This window comes from Montipora foliosa, chromosome 13 (assembly GCF_036669935.1).
Source record: "Montipora foliosa isolate CH-2021 chromosome 13, ASM3666993v2, whole genome shotgun sequence".
Taxonomy (NCBI): domain Eukaryota; kingdom Metazoa; phylum Cnidaria; class Anthozoa; order Scleractinia; family Acroporidae; genus Montipora; species Montipora foliosa.
The window spans coordinates 34,168,517-34,195,735 of NC_090881.1; the positions used below are offsets into that span (position 1 = coordinate 34,168,517).

A 27,219-nucleotide genomic window follows, 5' to 3' on the forward strand; every position below is an offset into this window, starting at 1 on the left:
GACGCTAAATCTCTCTGATAACGAAACAATCACGTTATACGAGCATTTTTATCTTGTGTACATTTGTCTCCCGTTTTTCTCACATCTAAAACGTGAAATGACCAGGTATCAACTAATTAATTCGCACGAAAAATTTTGATTTCCTCCCTCAGCAGGGAAAGCCGTTCCCTTCAATTCATTTAGTGACTGAACTCGGCTAGTTTTTGCAATGGAAAGTAAATTTTACTTGACAGAGGTGGGCCACCGTGAGAATCTGAATAGAGCCGAATTCGAAAACTTTGAAACGTAAACTTGTAATTTTTCATCGCGTTTTCGTTGACGTTGCTGGGGTGGATCTTAAGGTCCCTTAGAGTTTCCTGTTGCCGTGTTGCCGGACCCTCGAGTCTTCGTTCCTTACTGCGCATGCTGGACCGACCGCTGGTCAAGAGGAACGAAGACTCTAGGCACGGGATTGTTTCAATGTACACTCTACGTATATCAATGTTTCTGAGGACCAAGAGTCGTTATAAAGTTCAGTCTGGTACTGGTTAAAAAACTCTTCTAGCCAGAATAAATGACAATTTCCCACTATGCGCCACATCTGCGTATATCCTGCCAGAAAGACTTTTGCGCATATTCGTCCCCAGTGTCGGCGAACGAAAATTACGACCTATGCATCGACGGCCTGTTCAGAAATACGCGGCAACGGCGAAGTAAAGGGTTTATTTTTGTGACAGTTGAATAAAGGCAGTGCCTTTGAAAATATTGACTTTTTTCAATATGTTCCTTCACTGTTATAGCAGCCTTGCTCATTTTAGCTTTTTATAAACTACTTTTATCTTAAATTTTGTTTCTGCGCAAGACGACCTAAAGCCCTTGATAAGATGGCCTACTGGTTAGAAGCCAAAAAACATAAAATTTCCCTCATTTTTTCCAATAGTGGATTTTGATTAATGCATCGAAGCTGATCTATTAGGTTATTGTATAATAACAGAAACCCATAAGGGTTGAAACGTGTAACGGCCCCTTGTGTGCTTGGAAACAAGCTTCTGAATATTTGATTTGCTAAGTACCATATTTGGAACAACAAGAGCGAGGGGTTTCCAAATATGGTACTTAACAATGAAACATTCAACCAATCAGTTCGCACTGAATATTCGGAATCCGTGAACGCGCGTTACACGTTTCAACCCTTATGGGTTTCTGATAATAACAATAGAATATGAGTTTAGGGAAACAACCCCTCATAAATGGCCCTTATGGTTGAGGGTCACGTGGCCAGTTATTTATGGAATGCATGCCGATTGGTCCATCTCGAATCACGTCATGCTTCGCACTCTTTCTTCTGACGGGAATGACATTAAAAATAGCCTTCGCACTTGCTGAAAAAAAATTAAAAATAGACTGAAAGTAATCATCATGAAGCACTGGGATTAAATCTTTTAAATTTCCTATTTTTAAGCCATATTGCTCAAATATTTCAAAGTCTAAGATCTATGGGTTCTTGACAGAACAAGCTTGATCAATAAAGGATTTATTATGTAGGATAAAACACCGAAAAATGATCTTTGATCTTGCGGGACCAAGCGAGAAATCCCGAGCGGGTAAGACAGCTCCATCTTGCCCGCTCGAGTAGCCAATCACAGCGTGGGATTTGGTTCATCATGCCCGCCCGGAGCTAGTCACATAATAAAGCTGATTGTACAATGCGCTTTCAGCATTTCAGCGCTTATTTCTTTGAGGATCAATATGGAAAGCTTGTGATAAAAGGGGAAATTTCAAAAAAAAAGATTTCTCTACGAGGTTGTTATCCTTGTTTCCCACATCACAGAAAAATCCCTTCCCTTAGAGAATGAAAAGCGAACCAAATTCTTCCTCTCTACCACCCCCATCGTGCCGTGTGTCATGTCTTGAATCTCTTGCTCGTTCCCAGGTTGCGATTGAGTGGTCGAGTTTATCGATCGCGCACATAACAACACGATTTTTCAATTACACGCAACTGCTGTCAGTAATTTTGGGGTCATGCTTCCTCTTAGTACACCATAGGGCATGAAGTTGAGCGGCCTTGTGTAAATGGAATGTCCGGGCGGTATTATGAAGCAGCAAATGACACAAACATGTACAATTTGTCGAGCGACACCAGCAGATCAAGTCCTCTGGGTTCGCCTAATCCGCCGCGAAGTACAGTGAAACGCGAAGGTTTTCACGAAAGCTTTTCGGCTCCTTCGTTGGGCAGAGACACTCTGAAGCGAAATGCAGAAGAAGGCAACAAGCGCGAGGTAGGAATATCTTGTTTTCATCAGTCTCTCCTGTTTAATGAGAGGTTTCGTGCTGAACGACATTTTGAGTTCCTGGTGTGACGGAGTTCTCTCTGTACGTTCGTTGAACCTTCACAAAGCTGATAAGCCTACTTATAACTTAACGTCATTTTTGCGTTAGAGTGGTAGCGTATTTTCGAGCTAAACCTTTCCCAGGGATATTTAACAGGGTAAATCAATTCGTTTCTTCGTGACTCTGGCAAAAGTAACTAATTTTAGAAAACATTTTCTGTATCGGTTTTGGCCATAGAAATATAAGTCTTACCCCTTGTTTTCCGCATGAAATGCATGGAACGTCGAAACAATAGCTATATTCGCTTGTGTACAATTAGTGCTGACATCTTCGATTGAATTGTAAATTGTATCGAGTGCTTCTATTGTTGTTTAGATTGTATTTGATATTATGAACTCGTACAAAGTGTACGTGCTTATGTCCTTTAAATCAATGTCTCTAAGCTGTTCCCCGCTACTATACATATAACTGGGCTTGTTGGATATTGCTTCACTGAGCAGGTATAAATATGTTCGCTTCATGGCAAGTGCAAAACCCCTCGAATTTGACCATCTCAAATGGGTTTAATTTAAAATTATAAAGCCAAAGCCTTTTGTGTCTCCAGTATTTCACAGAGTTCCATAGCTGTAAACCAGGCAGTGATATGTCATAAAGCCATCAAAATATATAACTTCCCAATTCTTTAATCTCTTCGTGATTTATTAAAAAGAATGACATGATTCTGATTGGATGAAAGCAATACCAAGTCTTTAACCAAAGTGTACTGCGCAGAGTCCCAGTTAAGTTACTATGGCAACCATACTTGTGCAACAAAATCCAACAACAGTAGTGTAGCAGCTGATCCAAAGATTACTCGCCATTGGTTTGCAACCCTTGCATGAAACAATGACATGTCATTCTTTCTATTGTTTTAGCTATTGTTTGGGGTAAGGGTTGCAAACCAATGGCGATTAATCTTTGGAACAAAACTGAAGGAAAAATGGCCAACAGTAGTTTTTTTTAAATGTAAATGACATGAAGAATCTGAAACAAACGAGAAAGTTTTTCATGGCAGAATGAAAATTTCTCACAGCTGTCTGAGTGCACTTTACATTCATGAAGCTTTCATAGACTGTGAAGCCAAAGTAATGCTGTTCTTTTGTCCCTTTCTCCTATTGAGTAGAGCTGGCACAGTGGTGAGAGCACTCGCATTCCACCATTGTGGCCTGGGATTGATTCCGGGATTTGATGGCATATGTTGGTTGAGTTGTTGGTTCTCTCCTCTGATCTGAGAGGTTTTTTCCCAGGGTACTCTGGTCTCTCCTCAAAAACCTACATTTGATTTGTTGTTTCCCAAATTTATCAGTAGAGCACTTTGACATCCAATGTTCACAAAGTGCCCCTTATGTCGATGCCTCTGCTACCTATTTCCAACAATTAGGTAGGGATAATTTCCATCATTATTTTTCATATGTGATATTGCTTTGCAAAATAATACCCTGGGGCCAGTTGCTCAAAGCCTTGTTAGTGCTAACTTTTGATTCAGAGGTATATAGGTTTCCATGGTATTTAATGCTGGCCAACCTTAGCCATGCTTTGGCTTTTATTAATCCCCTTATATTAGTATAGATTATCACACGTGACCAAGTAACACTAAGGATTATTATTATTATTATTATTATTATTGTTATTATTATGAGGTATTATTATTATTATTATCATTATTATTATTATTTAAGAATAAAAAGCAGTGATACAAAAAATGATGTTTCAACGGCTCCATGCCATCATTTTCAAATTCAAATAAAAAACTTTAGGTGAGTTCATAATATAGTGAAATGTATGTGTGAAGGTCTCAGTGCATATGATTAATAAAATAAAATAAAAATATGATTGTGACCAATCTGACTCCATTAAAGCAAAACTTTTTATTTGACAGAGATTGTAAATGCGATGTAACACCTTTAGGCTGGAGTAATGTTATTGTAAAGTACTCATTACCCATCTCCCTGCGGTCTATTTCCATCAATGAATTTTGTAGTTAACGTCACTGTTCCTTGGTATCAATGTAATTAGTTTTTAAACGCATAGCGAAAGGTGCAATAGAACGAGACAACGCACGTATTGGCATTAATTTTTTATAATAATGGGAACACTGCCTTGCAGCTGGTTAGCCCATGTGACTTTCGGATTGCACGACATAGGACAACTTCACTTATCTCCCCACCACTACGAGCTGAGTAGTAAACAGCACGTGCAGGATCAGACAAGAGAATTGGTTAGCAAGCAATGTACAAAGGTAAATGAGCCAACAAGCATGAGGGAAGCCGCTGTGCAGACTTAACCACACCATGCAGGAGTGACCCAATTGTAATGAAAGCATAGCAGTATATCCAACCCATCTCCAAAGGGAGGAAGGGAGGGGAAAAACTTTAACAAATTACGAACAGCTAGTTGGTTTACTATAGAAGACAAACTGCCAAGTGAACCTTGGATGGCTAACTGCTCTATTAAAGTAGCCACTTGTAAGGGTTCTGCTATGTAACAGGTAGGTATTGCATGGCTCTTTAGCAGTAATGAATGAGGCCTTAACAGATTTGGCCAACGCAGATGTATGTTATAATCTGAGATCTAGGAACAAGGCCTTTATGTCCTCGTTTTATTTACAAAAACAAGACCATTTAGAACCAAGACCCGTTTGAAGTATGGTCACGTTCCATTAACCGTATTTTACTGATGGGGCAGTAAAATCTCATTATAAAAGATTTGACAAAAAGAATCAAAAACTTGATATGTTATTACAGAAACCAGTACAATCAATCATATTCATAATATCTAGACTGCGAGTAATAACCTCTTAATATGAAGATTTGCACCTAACAGGTGCCTATTAGTGTTTGGATGATATTTGCACCTTGTAACATTACTCTGGAATGATTACATTTTCAGGGCATCCTTGAATTTGTAGTTTTTCTTTGAATTGAAATGGCTAGGTCATGTTATTTCCTTGTCACCCCAGAGTATTAAAATACATCTTTGAATCTTTCGAGTCCAGAAAACAATAGAATAATTGTCATATTTTGCTTGAACATGATTTGAATCTTGCATTCATTTTCATGAAATTCAATTGGTGTGTTTTACAATTTGAGCAGAAATAATTTCATTCAAAATTAGTGCTGTAGAAGAAGTTTTGCTGCAAACCCATTGCAACAGCAAGGTTCTTTAAATACCACAACTATGACCAATTCATTTATTTAACGTTTCTTGTCCTAATTACGTACATGCAAATTTTCTTTAAATAACTGTTTGTAATGTCAAAGAATGTGTACAGTACTCAATGTAGCCATGGCTTTTAGAGTATTATTATTTTACAGGTATTTAATGATTAATGCTGTGATAGTTCTGAAGGATCACTTTTATTCATCAACAACAATGAACTCAATAAAGCCTTGGCTGTTAATTAGTTAGTTATACCTCTTTTTGTACCTTTAATTTATTATTAATTTGTTGATTCTTGTTTGAGATAAGTTGCAAACCCATTGCTTGTTGCATTGAGTTATTTTTAAGGCCTGCATACAGTTGTACCTTAGATCATTTGGAAATGTGTTTCAAGTGGTCCAAACATTGCTTGTGACTGATATTATCTATTGCAAGTGCTTTTCTTTTGTATTTTTTTAAAGATCTTTATCATTTGCTGTCCATCTACTTTCTCTATTGTTGTTATGCAAAGTCATTGTTCTCTTAAGCAACTAATCAAGTGGAAAAAGAAAATTTATGCTCTTTTTAGAGATTCGTGGAACATTCCGCCTGTGAGATTAAATCATTTTGTTCTCTGTTTTGCATCAGTAAATTTCATTTTTTTAATGTGTTGCTTTGTTTGCATGGAGTAATTATGAAAATGACACCTATTGGAAGGCTTACACATGCATTTAACTTGGATGCCAAACATACATGTATAGCTACATGATTTTGTACAGCTGTAGCTGAAATCAAGGCTGTTTTCAATGGATGATCCAAAACTTTGTGAGCACTTTGGACATATAAACTTGTAATGTCCGAGAAGGATAAAACAAAGGCTTACTCTGGAGATGATTATATGGTAAATAGTTGTAAAAAACGTTATCTAACTTTGCCTTCTATGATGCCTGCTGTATCCACCTTAAATAACATGAAGTGTTTGATTTTGTCTCTGTAGGAACAGTATGTTGCATGGGTGAATTCACAACTGAAGAAAAGACCCAGCAGTCGCTTTGTGCGCGAGATTCCACGGGACACAAGAGATGGCGTTGCATTAGTGCAACTTGTAGAAGTCTTGTGTAAGTCTTTTTCTGTGACTTTATTGCATCATGCATTAATTTTCACGTCTATAATCAGAGACTTGTAATGCAGTCAGTTTCTTAATTGCAGTGTTTTGAGTATTGAAATGATTTTGTTTGTTTTTGATTTAAAGTGTCTCTTGATCAATCCTTCAGCTATCTAAATATTGACATTGGCTGTTAGTAGTGATTGTCAACGTTGGTTTAATAAAGGCAAAAAATCCCTTTGAGTATTATCTTAAGTGGATTGAATTCTTTGCCAGTTTGCAAGCATCTTTATGAGAATTTTATGATTTCACAGGTTTGTGATTTAATAGCAGTCCTGCATGTAAGTTGGAATTTTGACTCCACACTTCAAAGAGTTGTTTTGTCAAATATATTTGGAAATGTAACTTTGTGTGAGATGATGATTATTTTGTGGAACTCCATCAAATTCATTTGTAAACAAGGTGTAGATTATACAACCAGATATTAATAGTGCCAAATTAGATCACAGATGTGAAAATTTGATTGTCGATCAGTATTGTGATGAATAAGATATTAGGTATCTTCTTTATGAACAAGTTTTTTCTCAAATAGTCTCAGCTACAAAGATGTTCAATTTTGGTCTTTAAGGCTAAAAAAAGAAGCAGATTTGAAATGAGTCATGGAATCTTCATGCTGTGTTAATTAAGTTGAGTTTATTTTAGTTTTTAGCCCTTGAAATTAGTCAGTCATAGGTCACTAGCTCAGACCCTTAATTTGAATAATAATAGTATAGTAATGTATCTTATTGAATTCTCAACCTCGGATCATGCAATTCTAGCTTTCTCATTGGTTCACTGGATCTCGGTTATCAGCCATTATACCTGCGTTTGACCTTATGTGGAAATGAATGCGGCAAATGTCGCTCAGCATAAATGTTTTGGCGCCCGGAAATCACATCACTTTCCGGTCGTTTCTGAAACTTAAATAAAATTGTGCAAAACCGAAGGTTGAGAATTTAATAAAACAATTATTCCATTCAACCTTGTTGGATACGAGATTGGTAATATTATTGATGAAATTGAAGGCATGAGGATGACTTTAAAGGGAACCTCCACTAAAACAACAAAATAACTTTAAACCACAGAACATAATGTTTTCAGTTGGAATTGCTCATTCTTTTTCCAATGAAAGCGTTTGTATTCGAGAAAAATAAAGTCCAAAAACGCTAATTTTGGATTTCAAATTTCCCGGGCGCTGCCATCTTGAATAATTGTGACGTAACTTGGTTGCCCTATTGTTCCAGAACAATCGCTCTTTGTATCAGAACAATAAAGCAACCAAGTTACGTCGCCATTATTCAAGATGGCGGCGCCCAGGAAATTTGAAAGCCAAAATAAGCGTTTTTGGAATTTATTTTTCTCGAATACAAACGCTTTCATTGGAAAAAGATTGAGCAATTCCAATTGTAAACGTTATGCTCTGTAGTTTAAAGTTATTTTGTTGTTTTAGTGGAGGTTCCCTTTAAAAGGGTAATTATTGTTTCCTTTCTTACTTTTTTTGTTATAAATTAAATACCATAACCTATTAGAGTACAGGTGTATGATTCAGTTACGATTTGTCTTGTTTTTCAATAACGTTGTACATGTAGATGATTACTGTAATATTTGTTAATTGTTACCTAAACGCCATTCATTGCTGTTGCAGCTGGTGAAACTCTGAAGTTTGATGAATCCCCAGCTTCTTATGCTGTGAAAAAGGAAAATGTCGACCAAGTACTTCACTTTATGGCAGCCCACAGGATTAAAATGCGTCAGATTTCCTCCAAAGGTTTGAAATTATTTAGTTTTGTATTTGCTGGATTTCTGATGAAGATGTTAAATCAAATTTTTAAGAATGGGTTTTTTAATATATAATTAAGTTAAGTACGATTATCTGACTGACAGTCGACCAATAACATCACAAATAAGTTGACCAATGACATCTACGACCGGAGCTCTTATAGTATCTACTGACGTTACACAAATCACTTGACTCTGAAGATGACTTTCGCTCAGGTTGTCGAAAGGTGAGTCAATGTCATCTCAAACAGTTCTTCTCAGGACTACACTCACCTGGATGATCGTACTTTACTTAATTAGTGTTGTTATAAATACTTGTTATAGTAAGAATGTTTGAGATAAGTTTGTTTCACCAACTCTGATTGTAACAACTCAACCCTGAAGATGTGGCTCAGGCCTTCATCTCCATTTCTTTATTTTGGTTTATCTAGTCTGTCATTAACTTTAATAAAAGGTTTTTGCTTTATTGCTGTCTGGTGAAAATGTCAGCTGGACTTTTGTCTCACAAATAATTAAGATACATTCAAAGAAATTACAATCAAATTAGATCAAACTACTTTCAATTAGGATTTTTGTACATCCAATTTGTACCACTACATAAAATGATTTACAGAAAAGTGTAATTAAAATGCTACACACACTTGGTTGGGACATACTGGAAAAGAGATTCATGTCTTGTGTGTTACTTTTTAAGTTAATGGCGGCAGGCAAAAAACTTCACAAACTCAACGAGAAGACTCGTAAAGGTTGGTTCCTTCAACTAAATTGGAAAACTGGATCTTGCAAAATTTTGTTTTATCTTTTTCTCGCCAAAGGTGTATTTGTACAAGCCTCAAGTATTTAAGTGCCAAATTTCATTCTTTTAAGGTCCCAACTACCCGTGGCAGTAAAATTATTGTCATGCTGAAGGGGGAAGCCATATCATCAAAGTGGTAAATTATAATATATAATCCAACTCTGTATTTTGTTTTGTTTTCAGAAATTGTAGATGGCAATGCCAAAGCCACTATGCGTCTTGTACTAGCTTTAGCAGCCCACTTTAAACCCACAAGTGTAAAGCCATCAGCGCATCAGAGTGTTCAGTCTGCCACACCTGCCAAACTTGTACGTAGTCCATCTGCTGCAGCAGCAGCTGCTGAAGCAGCTGCTGCCATTGGAGAAGCAAGCAGAAAACATGCTAGTGCTGGTCGCCACATTAGAATGCCCTTTAAACTAAGGTATTGTTTTGTGCAGTTGTAGATGAATGCATCTCTCTCTATCTTATATATTGACCACATGTAGTGAAGGGGCCGGTTGCCCGAAGGCTGGTTAGCACTAACCGTTGGTTAAGAGATATCAAAACCTATAGGTTTCCATGGTATTTGATGCTGGTCAGCACTAACCATGCTTCGAAAAACCCAGGCAAGGGATGTTTTTCACAAGCCATGGGCAGTAACAGTAGGAGGTGCGGTTGGCACATGGCTAGTGCGCTTGACTCCAAAGCGAGTGGCCAGGGTTCAGGCCCTGGCCGGGGTCATTGTGTTGTGTTCTTGGGGACGACACTTTACTGTCAAGGTGCCACCCAGGTGTATAAATGGGTACCGGTGAGTTCAATGCTGCGGGTAGCCCTGCAATGGACTAGCATCCCATCCAGAGGCGGGGAGGGGATAGAAATACTCCTATTCGCTTCATGCTACAGAAACCTGGATAAGCTCTGGCCTAATGGGCCACTTGGGCTTGCAAGCAGACTTTACCAGCTTTATGGTAAATGTGGATTAGTAATAAGATAAAATGCTATTTACACAGCCACGTCCCCTCAATTTCATGACAAATTATGTATCCAAGATTGACAAATAAGAGGATTCCTGTGGTTCATCTTGATGTTTTGCCAGATGGCCCAAGAATTGCTCCATTTTGTCAAGTGCATTTGCTTTGTAAGAAAAAATATAAGTTGTTGATTTTTTACCAAGTGAGGACAGATTAACCTGTATATATGCTTCACAGTGTGCTGCCAATTGGCCACTGTAGGTATTTAATCTTGATAAAAGGTTGACTTTAGTAAGAATACTCATTAAAGATTGCACAAAGAAAGAGACGTTTTGTTGTTGTCGTTAGGCCAATCTGAATATTGATGTATGCAACCTTAAAGCCAAGGAATTTGTTTAAAACTTATGTTCTTATAATGGTCCAATGATATGATAATGGTGCAGCGATTGACATCCAAGATCGTTAAATCCAAGCAAAGCTATAGCAATGGCCATCTGCCCTATCATTGTTCATTTTAGTACTTAGCATTCGCGCTCGATGCATGACACGGCATGTGAATTTGCGTGCGCTGTAAGGATGCGCAGTAGCAATGGGCACGAACGTCCTTAAGTAGTCAAAAACTGGATTGACAAATGAGGCGTGTGGAATGTGGCTAAAAATGGAAACTTTCGACTTATGAGGTGATGACGCCACAAAAACTAAGTTATTGAAAATCTTCAATTTCTTGGAGAAATTATTATTAAAAAGTGTCCCATGCTAAAAGTCAGCGTATTGGTGCAAATTGTCTCCATATAAACAGTCACAAGTTGCACGATCATCATTCATCCATATTATGACAAAACCAAGGCGCACAAATTGCATGCACATGTGACATAATTTAATTCAAGATGGCGCTAAAAAAGCATATGAACGAACCAGTGAAAACTCTCTTCAGTATATCCTATGCAATTATACTGTAACATGTCTCATTTGTTGAGGCTTTGGAAGTGAAAGCTGTACTTTCTTTGGTCAAATAATGAGACTTGTAAAACATATTTTTGTGCAGGCCTGTTTTCATCCATTTACTTACTGTCTGAAAAAAAGAATATAATAACAATTTGTTAAGTTATGGTAACAAATCCTAACCAACCAATTGATTGACCAATGCATGTTGGTCGACATTCGACTACAACCTTTTAATAATATTGATGATGTGTCAGTGGTGTGTCGGTAGCATGTTGATGATCAATATTTTCTTACATAACTTTTTTACCTTGTTAATTATGAAGGTATTGGTCATCAATTTTTTAACATAACTTTTTTACCTTCTTAACCCATTGACCCCTGGGTATTCCCCATCGACAAGTAAAATTGTCTGGCATTAGAGTAAAATACTAAGTATGACCGGTTTAGGCCGGTTTAGGGGTAAATGGGTCAATGGGACAGTTTTTCATTGAGTGATTAACCCATTGACTCCTAGGGGTTCCAGTAAAATAGAGTAAAATCATCTGGCATTAGAGTAAAATATCAAGTATGGTCAGTTAAAGGGTGAAAGGGTTGAATATTTGGGTGTTTGTTTCGCAAATCACAAAGACCTACTAAAAAATACCAATCAAAATAAATACTTGGAAGGATAATGAAAAGGTTTTGCTATCATTCTTTCAAGAAAAACAACAAAAGCGGTTACACCTGGAACTCCAAAGCTGCATGAAGACCTTCGGCAATATGACAGCAGTCCAGGTAGCAGCCCATTACGACCCTCGTCGCCACTCAACACGCCCTTAAATGGGACACCAGTAAAAAAAATGAACTTTCCACCTGAATTGCGCCTTAGCAGGGATCCTAACTCAGGTGGTTCTAATGCCAGTAGTGGTACGTCAACACCAAGGCTTCCTCAGAGAGACTTAGACGTGCTTCAGTCGTTCTCTGACACAGAGTCTGTAGCATCTTCTCAGGGTCGTAGGAAAAAGAGCAGCACCTGTCTTGTTCCAGAGGTGGATTTCCTTCCTGAAGTTATTGAAGGTTATGATGATATGGAAGAAGAAGTGAATGCGGCAAAGGATATGATCCATCAGCTGCAAACACTGGTGAGTTTTTGATACCGTAACTACTCAGATAATAATTTTATTATCAGAGTGCCCTAAACCTCAAATAAAATTATTAATATTTTATTTTTTTCTATTTACCTAGAGCAATTATATTTGCGATTTTCATTGCATCATAAAACTTTCCCAAACCAGCAGTAATGTGACTGACAAGCGAGTTAGTGATAGGCATACGTCTTTCTCCTAGCTAATGACACAAACAGCATTGCAGTGCAAAACTTCTTTGAAACAGGAGTGCATTAAAGCAGTTTGTGATGTCACTATAGGTATAGACAGGGACCTCTATGTCAGTGGTATCATAAAAAAATTAATTGCACATTTGGCAACCTTTGAGGTGTTTTAGAAGGAAAATTGAAAGTGTAAAATCATGTGTTCTTTAGTTCAGTGCCCCCCCCCCCCCAAGCTGGTATTCTGCCAAAAAAACGTCACCAGCTATGCCATTCCTTAGGGGGTGCACCCCCTCCTAACATAAGAAAAATCCTGGATCCACCCCTGTTACTGGACATTACTAAACAACCACAACCACCATATGTATGACCCACCATACATTGAATACTAACCGACAAAGGTTGGATTTGAGATTAATTAAACATTGTTTTAGGCTTAATTAGGCCTAAAACGTTATTACTCCTAATTCATTGAGATTAAGAATAGGATTCAGATTAAGACTGAGTTTAGGAGCAATAACTTTTTAGTCCTAATTAGGCCTAAAACTATGTTTAATCTCAAATTCAACCTTTGTCGGTTAGTGTTTAATGTATGGTGGGGTCATACATGGTGTTTTGGTGCTTCTTTTCTCCGTTTCGTTGTTTCGCTGTTTCATTGTTTAGTAATGTCCCCTGTTACTTCAATTTGTATATGTAATAGGACTACATGCTGTCCAATTTGGAAATAAAAAGTAGACCAATTTTGATGTATTAGAATTCAGTCCTACACAAAAGACATCATCTCAAGACTCTGGGGAATAAACTCATACAAATCCTTGTATTTATTCCCCAGAGCCTCAAGATGATGCCTTTTGTTTAGGACTGAATTTTAATGTCTCGAAATTGGTCTATTGGATGAAAAAAATTCTGAGGACTGCCAAATTGACGAGGCCCATAAGCTGAGTCCAAAGTGGCAGTCCTATAAACTTTTGGAATCCAATTATTCCCAAATTGGACCAGCATGTAGTCCTGTTACCTATTAATTACAGAACATCCAAAAACAGATGAACATGGCGAATATTTGACACTCAAATCAATCACATACATGCAGCATCATGTGTGAACCTTCAAACTGGAGAAAACAGCAATTTGGTAGCGGTGATAATACATGTAGCTGCAACCTGATTGGCCAGCACTCAGTTCTTTTATTTATCTTGGCATTTGATGAGTTGATGGAAAGTATCCAGATTTTTCTCAAATTGGACAGTTTGTTCAAAGCTAAAGTAAACATTCCAGCAAAAACTATCAAATTTGTTTTGGACAGTTGGCAAAAATTAATAAAAAATGCAGATATATACCAAGGGGGAAAAAGTGGAAAAAGTAGACGGGATATGATTGTCTCTGAGTGAATCGAAGTAGGTGATGCTTTTTGTCAGCTGTCGGTGAAATATAAAAATTTGAAGTCAGGGGCACTTAGTAAGGCTTCCCAAGAAATCTTTTCATATGTGATGGCTAGTTTCTAATGGTACAGTGATAAAACATTGAAATTGCCACAAGGTTACAACAATTATTTAAAATAGCTTGAGAATTTAAAATTAAAACTTGCTTGTGCATTTTCGAAATGGTGGATCGTGCGGTCTATCGTGAGTTGTTATGTGCACAATGCACACGGTTTCATTCTCAAGCCTCTCATTTAGCCATTTGCGTTGTCCTCTTTAGCTGTTAAATGGTCGAGTGGAAGATGATGAGGTTCCTGAAGAGTATTGTGGACTGGAAGGTTCCACATCACAGGAGCAGTTGACCATTGTGAGCAGTCGGCTTGATCAGCGAGAGGCTGAATATGACAGCCTTAAAACAGAGCTCAATAAAACCAAAGAGGAGTGTATTAATCTACAAGGTAAATTGAGACTTTTAGTTATTAAAGTGGTACTATGATCAAAAAATCATTTCCTCTTCCTTTTTTTCTTCAGGTTTGAAATATTGTGTTTGCTTAACACTTGCCTGGCAAAATTTTGAGCTTTGATTTTTACCCAAAGGCAGTTTACTTTGAACGCAAGTTTTGGATTTCACGGTCCGCCATTACTCGCGTTCAAAACTGACTGACTGAACCTCAGAGGGTTGGATCTAGGTAAAAGTGACATCATTCACTCAATAGCTTAAAATTTCAGCATGTAAACGCAGTTTATTATAATGTAGGCAAAACACGAGTTTAAAAATCTGAAAGCCCAAAACTTCCGTGCAGCTTATTAATTCAGTCATGTACACACATTGCATTAATTTGTAAACTAGTGAGTCTTTGATGTCAATTTTCTCCTCAATCCAACTCTCTCAAGATTTTATAGTTCGTAATAGCGGACTATTAAATAAGAAAATTCCAGTTCAAATAAACAAGTGTCTTCTTGAAATTAAGGCTTAAAACGACTGGGTCACTTTTTAGTTTAAAAGTTTTAAAATCCAAATGAAAAAAAGATTTGATTTTTGGATTATATATATACCACTTTAACATTGGGTAGTTATTATAATTTGTTGTTGACTGCAATAGTCCATGTAGCTTGCTGTAGAAGCATTTTCATGTTAACAAAATCAATCCTTTTATTTGAAATGCAGTCAAAGTCTCTCTCACACACTAAAGTTGTTGGTCCAGAACTTTTTTAGATGAAGAAAAAAAAATGACTGATTGAGTCTGGACAACACCTCTTGTGCATTAAGTGTTACATGAACTGACTTGTTGCATCTGTAGTTGTCTTCACTGTAGCCTGGGCAGAACACTAATATAGTATTAAATGCTAATGCAGTTAGTTATATTTTTACTAGGTGTAAAGGCTGGTTTGTTGTCCAGGCTCAATCAGCAAGAACACACGATAATGCAGCTACAATCAGACACACTAAAACAAGAGTTTCTTCAGCAACAACAGAAGTCTGAAATTGCGCAGCTTCAGTGGCAGTTAGCTGAGAAGGACAAGGAACTTGCAAATCTAAGAAATGAACTCTTGCATAGAGAAAAGACATTGGATAAACAAAGAGCTGAGCTCGAGAAGGCTGCAAGGCATGTGGAAGAACTACAGTTTTCACAGGTTTGTGAGAATGATGTTACAAATTACAAAGATATTTACCAGTAATCTCAATGTGGATTGAAATTAGCATCTTATTTAACACTTGTACAAGAGAAGCCAAATACTGTAGGAATCATCGTTTGAGTTTTGATTTGTATTTCGATTCAGGCCAGAGCAGAGAAACATGCAGATGACCAAATAATTCTGGAATTTCAACAAAAAATAAAAGATCTTCAAGCCAAGCTCAATTCTGTTGGCAGTTATGGGGTAAGTTTCAATACTCGATCCAGTCATCATGTCAAAGTATGTTTTTCCTGCCAGCTGAACTTGCAAAAGAGGCAAGAAATGATTAAGCTCTCACACACGCTGAGCTTGCGAAAGTTTTCCCACACTGAATGAAGGGGCCTGGTACATGTACAAGGCAGGGTATCAGTTTTCACCTTCAGTGACATGATTCAGTTTTTGTGCCTTGCCATTAGTGCAACAGCTTTCTCCTCCTCCTGTCCCTCAGCCAGCGTTCTCAATAGGATTTGAAGGAGGCAACATCTGGAGGCATGCTCCCCCAGAAAATTGTGAAATATTGAAGCTCAAAAATGCAATCTCCAGCCTTTAGGGTGTCAAATTGAAAAATGTTTATGGTTATTTTTCCTACAGCTAAATCATTAAATTTTGTCAGTTTGTTTGAAAAAAAAAAGAAATTGAAGAACCCTGCTCAGCCAGTCTGAATGGTTTTCTGTCTTTTCTTTGAGAGGTTGTTACAGTAGTAACCATCTATAGGTCATTTTTTTATTTTCTCTTTGAGCTGGGCTTTTTGCCTGGATATTCCATTTCAGTCAATTTAGTTGATATTTACATACTAGCTGTTGCATTGTTGTGTGGCAGACAGATGGCATTCAGTGTGTGAGAACATTTTTGTTCATGCCATTAGTCCTTACTGTCGTTCCCTTTAGCAGAGGTTTCAATAAGCACTGACAGCTGATGAAAAGCATTGGCTGCTTCACTCAGAGAAGTTGGCTTCCTTTTTTCCGAAATTGAAGTTACTGTAATAAAAGACAGTTTCTTTCCAACCTATTAAAGATTAAAATTCATTTGGACATTGACAATAGTCGGTAATACTCAACTCAAACCTGAGCTGTCAAACTTTAAATTTTATTGAAACACTGGCTTTAGTGTTAGACAACATGAACTAATATCCTTGTGATAATATGCTTGCAGCTAAAATGGTGGAAAGAGAGTGTGTCATGTTTCCACGACAAAGGAATGAAAAACAAACAATTTATACTACAGAGTTCTTACTTTTCTTATTCATGTTTGAAGTATTGTTTATATTTCTCTTGCTTGTTAGATGAGAACGAAGTCGTGACGCTTCATGTAGGTAAAAATTAATTGATGAATCTATTCTGAAGTTCTGGTTTGATAATATTTTTAGGCCAGCATATCAGCTAGAATTGCCTCTCAAGATGAAAAGATGGCTTCACTTGAGGATAGAATTTTGAATCCACATAATTCTGCTGCTGTTATGGATGGATTGAGGGTAAAGGCAAAGAACTTATTGCTTAGGTTTATGATTAAAATTTGTATCCATCATCTAGGATGTATTGGCAAAATGACAAAGTAAACAGGTCCCCATTAGTTAAATATTATGCCCCTGACCATAAAATGGAGACATGTTCTCCTTGTATGTTAAGCTGAGCTTCCCAAGGTCAATCCAGTTGTATCGTGGTTGGAGACTGGGAAAATGTACATGTAATAATTTTATAGCAAAAAGTCTTGTTTTCTTGCAATTAATAAATTAATAAATGAATGAAACATGAAAATTAAGAAAATCAATGCTGATCTACTGAATCAGATTTAATTGAACTTTAGAAATACAGGCCTTTTTTGTAAATCAAGCTTTTTCCATATTGCAAAGCCTTGCATATTTGCCATGTCTGGCAGTTCGCAGTGGTGTGCAGGGTTCAAAATAGCAGCCGACACTTTGACCACACTTACCAGCAACAAAAAGTCTCTGCACACAAGTTCTAGTAAACTTTTTCATATCAGACAATAAAGCAGCTAAGAATGTTTTAAAAGCTTTTTCTGATTTATGCAGAGGTCAGAAGAATTGGAAGTAGTAAGAGAAGCTCTTGAAGGCCTCAGAAGTTGTTTTAGGCCACATGATCCTCATCATCACACACTGGATACTTTAGAACAGGTATGAAATTAGGTCACCAACCATTAGAAAGGTGTGCATTTCAGAATGTAATAATGATCATAATATAAGTTATTGTTTTAATCACCGGGCCTCCATCAGTAGTCACCTGACAGAAGAATGGTTATGTGACAAATGCGTTGCATGGTAGGTGTTTAGAAGTTCCAGGCCCTCATCACAAGCACCTATGATGCTGTGCTATGGTCACATATTTAAAGAATGCATTGTTATGTGAAAATAGAACAGTGTGGTGGATGTTTGTGACCAGGGGCTGGTCCAGGAATTGAACTGCCAAACATCTACGGTGACGTAGCACTTTTGTCATATAATCATGTAACCGTGTGCCTGACCGTAACATGTAACACGATTGACTGAAGAACAGTCTTGTGACAATAGCACAGCACAGTGGATTTTTGTGGCAAGGGGATGGAAATCCCAAACATCTATGCAGAATTTTCGTCACATACCGGAAATTGTTGGCCTGTGAAAACCAAGCAGAAGTAAGGAATCTGGTAATCGTATAATGAAGTATAGATTTCAAATGTTTTGATTTTATTCGATCTGAAATTAAAACCATGCAATTTACGATGAACTAAAAGAAAAGATCACGCAAAAGAAAAGAGGCACCTAAATGAAGAAGAAAAATAAGCCGATCACTAAATTAGCGAACAGACCACACAGTTGGTAAATCATCTCTTTGTTCTAAATGAAAATGACTTTAAGTGTTCTAAATTAAAACTTTTAATAACAAAATATTTAGAAAAATGCACTTACTTTGCGAGAGGATTCCAAAGTTATCATGAATAACCCGAATACTTAAATAAAAACTTTTTTTAAAAAGTAAAGTCTGTTTACGAGCCGAGTGGCCCATCAGAGCCGGAGCTTATCCCGGTTTCTGTGGCATGAACTGACTAGGAGTATTTTTTTACTCCCCCCTGGATGGGATGCCAGTCCATCGCAGGGTTACCCCCAGCATTTTGCCATACCCATTTATACACCTGGGTGGAGAGAGGCACCGTGGGAGTAAAGTGTCTTGCCCAAGAACACAACACGATGTCCCTGGCCAGGACCCGAACCCAGACCACTCAATCTGGAGTCGAGCACACTGACCATGAAGCCCCCACGCCTCCCACAAAACTTGCCAACTTAAAAACATATGTTAAAGTGACTATGAGAAAACCACACTGTATTAATAATACTGGTTAAACAGGAAATTAAGAATTGTTCGTCAGGCAACAAAATGTCACTGTATAAACAATTGTGTCACCATGTACCTGACTGTAAAAAGCCCGAAGAACAGTCATGTGACAAATAAATATTACAGCATAGTACATGAAGATGTTTGTGACTAGGGGATGGAATTCAAAACATCTACAATGTAGCACTTTTGTGACATAACTGTGTAATCATGGTTCAACTTGAGGAATGTCTATACTAATTTACTAATGTTTTGATGTTTTTGTTTTTATCTCCAGAGCATTTCATCAATACTCTCTTCATCAGGTCAGCATGTTCATTCCTCAAAGGGTTCTAATCTTGAAAGTACAAAACCTCAGGCAAGTATTCACAAATATGCCTTTAGAAATTAAAATTTCATCTCAAGAAGTGTTTCATGGTGACGCAGATTTTAAAGCGTGAAATGTTGTTTGATTTCTTTGTTTCAGGGTGTGAATGGATTCGACCATAGTAATGGCTACACTGCTAGCTTGCATCTCTCTCACAAACGTCTAGGTATTCAATTACATTATTCCAACATTATGTTATCTGCATATGCAATAATTTTTTTATTTCCTTGTTCCACTAATTCATTACTATTGAGGTGCGAGACTTGACTTTCATTGAATATGCTCAGTGAATAACAAAATATCTCTTGAAAAACGTTTTTGTAATTCCACTGGTATTCCTTGGGTTTAATTTGAGGTACATGTAAACCATAATTCAATTCTGTTAACTTTTTTTTTTTAATCCTAAAATATCCCAACAAAATACTTTGTAAATGTCGCTGATCTCAGTAGTGCATAAGGCATACAGAGATTTTTGAAAACAGACTTTTTCCTCTATTTTTGCCTCCTGCCCACACGAATACAGGTTTTTGTGACTGGCACAAACACATGTTTTATTTGTTTTTACTTTTACATGTAATCTTCACATTTTGAATTATTTCATGTTATTTTATTTTTAGAGTCCAGTCATTCTTCAGATACAGGAATCACCACTAAAGTTTTATATTTCACAGAGAAGTCAGTCACTCCATTTCTTACATCCATTCCTAAAAGGTAAGCAATGACATGTTTGGGGGATTATTTCCTGTAAAACAACGTGGCTTTTAACAAAATTTCTCATGCAGACCCCCTCGCCTTGTTATTTTGTTATTTAGCAATGGTGAGATTTTAGGTACCATCTAGCATATTTTTACGTGAACTGCTTGTGACCTCACTGTTAACAGGTTGGACAAGTTCTGTAAAGTTGAAAATAATTATTGGCTGTTGCTTTTCCTATAAAAGTTAATGGCCAAGCTAGTGAGAGACATTGGTCAATCTCTGAAGAGACATCTCAGCTATCTTTCATCTCAGTTTATAAGAATTGAAAAATTCCTCAAGATCAATGAAAATTACAGCTGAATTTATTGGTGGCAGACCGAGGAGGTTGAATGGGAGATCTAAAGTGACCAAAGAGTGCTTTTGTTGATGATTCACTGGTTGAATTCAAACTCACATCATATTGACCATTGAACCACAAAATCAAATCTCGCATCTTCTGACAACTTGGCACAGACGTTTTATGTAATTACTGTTTTGTTAAAATCAATATTTTGGGATGTGTAATGCCATTTCCCCGGAACTATTAACGTTGCATCAGAAGCTGAGACATGACCTTGAAGTGTTTAACCCTGGTTCAATGCTGGGGTTTTTTGAGTTTAAATAATTTCTTATTTGGATGTAACGCAGCTCGTGCATTTTCCGGCATGTGCAGCTTCGATCTTATTTTTGTCCACATTTGGTCATAAAATTGGTGCCCTAAAATTCCCAGCTTTGTTCCAAGGAAAAGAATTGCAAGTTGCACACTTCAAGGTCATTTGCTTCCGATTTGCGTTAAGTTATATTTTGAATTTACGTCAAACTCGAGTGAGTGGTGGAAATCAAGCCTAGGCTGACTGGTTTAATTGTATCTTACAGTGGGTTTGACATTTTCTTCTTCCCTTTTGTACTACAATGTCATGTCCTCTTCTCTTTCAGATTAGAAGATATAACTCTAGGAGACTTCAAAGAAGCCATTGACAGGCCAGGAATGTTTCGGTATCACTTTAAAGCACTAGATCCTGAATTTGGGACAGTTAAAGAAGAGGTATGGCCTAATGCATATTCATCACAATGCATAATGCGTATTCATCATCATCTTACTAACCGAGCGTGAGGGCCGTACTGGGGAATATTGGCCCTCGGGCCAATATTCCCCAGTACAGCTCGGTTAGTAAGTAGTTTATTATATGGCTTTTTAATTACCTTTTGCTTTGTTTTTGCAAGCCCATAATCGGCCCGTGGGCATTACGGGAGAATAATGCCCTACAATTCAGTCACAACTAGCCAATCAGAGCGTGCATTATATCAGCTACAAACACAAGCCATATAATAATTACATGTATTGTGGTATTTTGTTCATATAATATTCATCATAACAGTGGCCAAGAATTGAGAGGAAAATGGAGTCTATACCCTCAAGGATATTTTCTTTGTCTTCACAAAAATGGTCTTAATGAATAATATAATAGGTAATTAAATTTGTAAAATTCAGCGTGGACAACAGCTGTAGGTAGCCTTGCTATTAATGAAAATTTAGTGCTGTGCCACCTTAATTATTTTGCAGTTCTTTTGACCAGTTCATTTTTGCCGGCAGGTTATTGATAATGATGACAACGTTCCTGGCTGGGAAGGCAAGATTGTGGCTTGGGTGGAAGATGATACATCGCAGTCGATGCTTCCCCATCATGAACAAAATATGACATGACACAATGGATGTCTTCCCATGTTCTGGCATTCATCCAAACTTCTTGCTGACTCATTGGAAGAGTTGCTGCAATTCTTCAATGTCCTCAGTAATTTAACCCCTGAACACTTAACTGGGACACAGTCAAAGCAGTCCAGATTCTGGTTTCGTTCAGACCAACTTCTAACACACTTTAAAGAAATTAAATTTATTGATGTGTGAAAGATGTTTTAAATCATATGACCAGGGCCATTCTGAAATATAACTTATGGATGGACGACACTAGTACTGTAGAATACTTTGTTACAGTGAGCCAAGAACTTCAAAGAAAGTATTGGCTGAATGGTGCCTTTCACCTCACAGAATCTTTTTGCTGTAATAAACTTCTGTAATTTTTTCCAAACTTATTCTGTTGCTATAATTATTGTAAACACTTCATACATACATTACCTACATACATAATATATGTTATAGTTGACCACTCCCTATAAGGGCTTTTCAGGGCCCATGAAACACACTCGATGGAACAACAGAAGAGAACAACAAATCATTTTTTTTTAAAGAATCCCAACTGGCCGAAGGAAATCCAGGTGTCAATTTACAAGTGCAGCCGATAAGTTGAACTAGGGACTACCAGGAACAAATTCAACCAGCAGTCACAACAGATCTTGACCCTGGGATCTCCAGATCTCAAGGCAAGAACCCTAACCACTGGGCCACACTGCCTCAGGACTTCAAAGCCCATGGTTTTTAATCCTTATGCATTGGTGGACAAGGTGTTCAGTGCCATGTTGACATTACAAATTTCTTTGCACGAGCAGTTTGTGAAGTCAGTAAATGTGAACGGTCTATCCTCATACATTGCTCTCTTGTTGACTAAACTATGGACATGCGGTTGTGAGGCATTAAAATAAGTTTGGAATAATAAGTTGCAGATATGTGTTTATTGTAGCAGAGGAGTCGAGGTTGGATGCACTTTAATGAGGTAGATGGGATATGAAAAGTTCTTAACTTTATAAGTGTATTGTCAAGTAGCCAGGATTGTGCACAAAAATGTTTTTTTCCAGGTGGGAAAGTTTTAGCTATGACTGTATTACCCTGTAATATACACATCCTCATACAAAGACAGCAAATTTTAAGGGCACTGTCTGTTTATATCCAGGGCTGGGAAGAAGAGAAGTGAGTGAGTGGACCTTTCTCTTGTGAAACATTTTAGTGTGTGTGGTATATTTTTTGTATTGATTGGTACTAAGTGCACTAAAATATGTAGTTCTCTTTTTCAATAGACTTGTCTATCAGTCTGTTTCTTGCATGTACTTACTCACCAGCAGTGTCAAAAAGTCAATTTTGGGAATGCAGTTGAAGCTTCTATAGTACATGGAGGAAAGTTTGGATTTCTAGGGAATCTTTCCTAGTCCTGAGAATATCTGAGTAGGAGAGCAAGCCAGCTGTCAGGGAATACCGAGTGTTAAGATGAAGCCAGTTATGAGGAGAGCAAAACAATGATAAATATAAGGGTAATAATATTTTTAAGTCCAGGATTGCAAGAACTGTACGACATGCACACTCCATTTTGATTAACACTTTGAAGCGTCTTGTTTTATTAGAGAAAAGAAAAACAATGAAAAATTATCCCTGTTTGGTGAGTTCTCCATAGCCATGTTCAAGGCAGGTAGTGTAGGCAGGGTTGCACTGCCAGCCAAGATCAGAATGGGCCATGCTAAACCACGAAACGAACCACCAAAACACCATGTATGACCCCACCATACATTGAATACTAACCGACAGAGGTTGGATTTGAGATTAATATTGTTTTAGGCCTAAAACGTTATTGCTCCTAATTCATTGAGGTTAAGGGCACGTTCGATTGACCGTATTCCGGAATAGGAATACATGGAAAAGAAGTTAGAAATCCTTCGTTTTTACGGAGATTCACATTAAAATTATCAAACACTTGCTAAAATGCTATTTTAAGCATACATCATAACATGTATATTATTATCCTTGTTGCTTCAAAAGCGCCAGACATACCGTTTTAAATCACCACTCCGCTTATTCTTATTCCGGAATAGGGTCAATCGAATGCACCCTAAGATTAGGATTCAGATTAAGACTGAGATTAGGAGCAATAATGGTTTAGGCCTAATCAGGCCTAAAATGATATTTAATCTCAAATCCAAACTTTATCAGTCAGCATTCATAGTGATACATGGTGTTTTTGTTGTTTAGTAATGTCCGATGAGAAGTTCCTTGGTCGGCTTCTCTACTACACTTTTGGATAGTTACGTTATTCCAAAATGGACACCATTGCAGTATTCATTTGTTTCCTTGCAAATTTAGCGCTTGTTGCCTTGTTCTTAAACTACACGTAAAAATTCAAAAGAGTATTTTAACCTTGAACGAGGCAACAAGGGACAATAATTTGCAAACAAATGAAACTGGTGGCCATTTTGGAATAAGGTGTATAGAGCTTGCTACATTTGACTTCCTACATTTTAAATCCAGCTGTTGTCTGGGAAAATTTTTTTACGAAACTGGGAACAGTTACCCTTACATTAGGGTTATCAGTGCAACTCTGCCTGCCTTGTTAGCAGCCCTGTGCTGTAGTCAAATATTGTAGAGGAATACTTGTCAATAGCTAGCACTTGGGTAGCTTGATAAATAACAATTATTGTTAAATTTATTTCATTTTAAAAAAAGGGCATAGAAATACAAACATTTTGTAAAAGACTATGGTAAAGAAATGTTGTTGACACTTGATATGTAAATATTATTGTCTAAATATGTACAAAACTTGTTGTATTATTAAAACAAATTCTTTTTAGCAAAGTACAGCTGTAGTTACATGTAGTATTGCATTGCTTTTCTCTTGCCTAATCTCTCGAATAAAACTGACTTTTAACTTACAAAATTAAGGCATATGGCCTAAAAAAAAATGGTACATCTGCCTTTTTTTTTGGGATCATTTGAGTGATACCTGGGGCCCGTTTCTCGAAAGTCCCGAAAAGCCATCTCTTAACATGTTTTCAAGGTAACAAAAACAAAATTAACTGTGAAGTTTGACAAATTAAATGCTCTCCGTTCTTGAGTTACAAAGGGAATTGTGACACCCGAAAATAGCCCGTAAAGTTTCGAGACTTTCGAGAAACTGCCCCCTGAACTGATCTTTCACGGTATTTTTTTACTTTTTTATGTTACAATTCTTATAATTCTTATATCTTAAAAAAAACCCTTAAAGTACTGTTTAATAAATGGGAAGGTCCTGGAGTGTTTTATTGGGTCTTACCCACATTTAAAATAATTATTAAATTGGAAGGTTGGATAACCTTCAAAAGCTCATTAATAATTCATGACCCAGTACCCAATCAAAACAATGAAAAACGTCACGTGCATGAGCTTTAAACCCAATAATTAAAAGTACTCCTTATTAGAATCAATTCTTTATAGAAGAATAGTCATCACTTAATATATAAATTAATTTATAAAAACTGTGATGCGCTGTAACAATCTATGCATTACACTGGATCTTCCCCTCACATTTTGAACATTTGTTCGGACTCCCGAGGGACACAATTTTTGTGGAATGTTTTTTAAGCTATTAAAAAATATTGCATGTGTTTTATTGGGTCTAAAACACTTGGCAACGCCTCGTGCGTTTAAACCACGCAGGAGTCAGGGTGGCTTAGAGGTTATCCACCGTGCCTGTCACCTCTGCGACCAAGAAAATATTGTGAAAATGAACATTTTGCGGTTGCTATTTTGAAATTTAATGTTACACACTGACACTACTTCACAGGAATATTAAATTAAGCTTCCCATTGGTGATAGTGATTTTTCTATGGTTATTGAGACTACTGCTTTTCGTTTGAATTATTTTAAGTTTAAATAGCTTATTCTGTTGTACTTTTACTTTAGTGTGTAATCCTCAGTGATTGATGAAAAGTATTGTTTAACATTGCAATGGCCTTGAGGTTGTATGTGAGCTAAGGTTCAGTCGATCCAGTTTTCCTCCCTCATCAAAATAGACTCTCAGTTAATAAAATCTGGGCAGATAACCTTGAAACGGAAAACCTCTGGTATCTCTTCCTTTCATTGTAAAAAAATGAATAAAGTTTCCTTTCCGTCTTTCAAACCCAATAAAACACTGCTGCTCATTTATATACATTACTTTAACTCATCTTGAATTTGTCCTTTGTTTAATCCATTCATCCCTAAAGTGGCCCCCGAGGACAGAGTAATAATTATCTGTAAGTTTAAAGACCAGAGTAATAAAAATTATTATCTGTAAGTCTCACTCTCGACTACCTCTACATTGCCAAGAAGGCTACGAATTCACATCCCAAAAGCACTGTCTCCTCTCGGTCACATAAAAATCAAACAGATAACACTTTCCACAAGTTTTGATCCCACAGTGATACTCCATTGGCTGCCCATCATCATCTTTTCCTTGGCAGAGCTTCAGTTGGCAAGGGTACCAGCTTATGCAAACTTCTGTTCTGCAGACACATTCTGCACTCAGTTCTGACGTATCTTTGCAGCCTTTCAATACCTTCATAAGACCTGATTGATCCTGAGAGGCAAGCTCTAATTTGTCAAGATCTTCCCTTGTTGAATTTTCTAATGGAAAGAAAAATAGGTAAAGTGGAACACTTCCTGTGTACATGTACATTGTAAAATGTTAAAAAATGCCACAAGACCCAAACGCAGAGTTTAATGACATTCACATCATAATAAGCTTCTCAAGGATACACCTGTTGTTGTAGTGCTAGAAATCTTGGACACTCTATGGAAGCATAATGGAATGGACCCACCCATGGAAGACTAAACTACCAGGCAGGAGTGCGAATGAGATCCATAATGTTTGAATTTGATCACCACTGCTCTACTGACTGAGCTAAAAGACCAGACCGGAAGAGGTAGGGGTATTTCAGATCAAATCATGGTCAGATTTTTTCTGTCTTGTTGTGCTAAGCAAACACACTTTGAAATCTAAAGGAAAAAGTAAATGATTTTTTGATCATAGCAACACTTTAATTCCATTTTCATCTTGTGCAGTGCTAACATCTAACGCTCCAAGAATTAAAATAACATTAAACTCGTAGAGAGTTAGATGGCAGCAATGAACTTTGCATCTGTAGTAAAAGCAAGTGAAACCATTGCTATTCCAGAGTAGACCACCTTCCATGACATTCAGAGATGTTTTTTCCTTTTCTGTTTGGGCCTCACGTGTACAGTAGCTAATGCTAGGATTTACTGGGCTTTCTATCCCTGCATATTACCATGAGATAGTTAATTCCATTTGCATCTTGTGCAATGCTAACACTTAACTCTGCAAGAGTTAAAATAACATTAAACTCGTAAAGAGTTAGATGGCAGCAATGAACTTTGCATCTGTAGTAAAGCAAGTGAAACCATTGCTATTCTTGAGTAGATAATGATATGCATGTGTGCTATTCACAGGGTTATTCCACTGCAGAGTATTATAACTTGTATGTAAAATTTGTGATCTCAAAACAAGGCTGCCTGTCTCAGTGTGAAAGTCATGTTGGAAATGCCTGAAATGCACCCTAAAAGAGACCTACAGAGTTTTTGACGGGTACCCTTT

The 27,219-nt window shown here is 37.2% G+C and overlaps 3 protein-coding genes across 5 annotated transcripts in view; 2 read left to right on the forward strand and 1 right to left on the reverse strand.

Annotated features, from left to right (window-relative positions):
- LOC137983467 (endothelin-converting enzyme homolog) overlaps positions 1-1,515 on the forward strand; it is a 17,754-nt gene extending 16,239 nt beyond the window's left edge. The window contains exon 17 of the mRNA XM_068830642.1: positions 1-1,515. This exon is cut by the window's left edge and continues 1,422 nt beyond it. The gene's annotated coding sequence lies outside the window, so the exon portion shown is untranslated.
- Positions 1,516-1,922: 407 nt separating this feature from the next.
- LOC137982738 (dixin-like) lies at positions 1,923-24,446 on the forward strand. 3 transcript variants are annotated; one of them, XM_068829878.1, is made up of 15 exons: positions 1,923-2,258; positions 6,485-6,605; positions 8,277-8,399; positions 9,390-9,627; positions 11,802-12,222; positions 14,106-14,283; positions 15,201-15,460; positions 15,608-15,706; positions 16,869-16,973; positions 17,532-17,633; positions 19,106-19,186; positions 19,295-19,361; positions 19,813-19,906; positions 20,867-20,975; positions 21,525-24,446. In XM_068829878.1, exons 1-15 carry the CDS (start codon positions 2,058-2,060, stop codon positions 21,633-21,635), a joined length of 2,310 nt encoding a protein of 769 aa, XP_068685979.1. In that variant the 5' UTR covers positions 1,923-2,057; the 3' UTR covers positions 21,636-24,446. The 3 variants fall into 3 exon arrangements, with proteins under 3 accessions (XP_068685979.1, XP_068685980.1, XP_068685981.1); XM_068829879.1 differs by having other exon boundaries at positions 19,831-19,906; XM_068829880.1 differs by lacking the exon at positions 1,923-2,258 and adding an exon at positions 6,095-6,388.
- The window catches only part of LOC137982739 (out at first protein-like), a 31,940-nt gene continuing 28,985 nt past the window's right edge, over positions 24,265-27,219 (reverse strand). Inside the window, exon 4 of the mRNA XM_068829882.1 lies at positions 24,265-26,231. Coding sequence (XP_068685983.1) covers positions 25,939-26,231 — 293 coding nt within the window. The 3' untranslated portion in view covers positions 24,265-25,938. The remainder of the gene's footprint in view (positions 26,232-27,219) is intronic.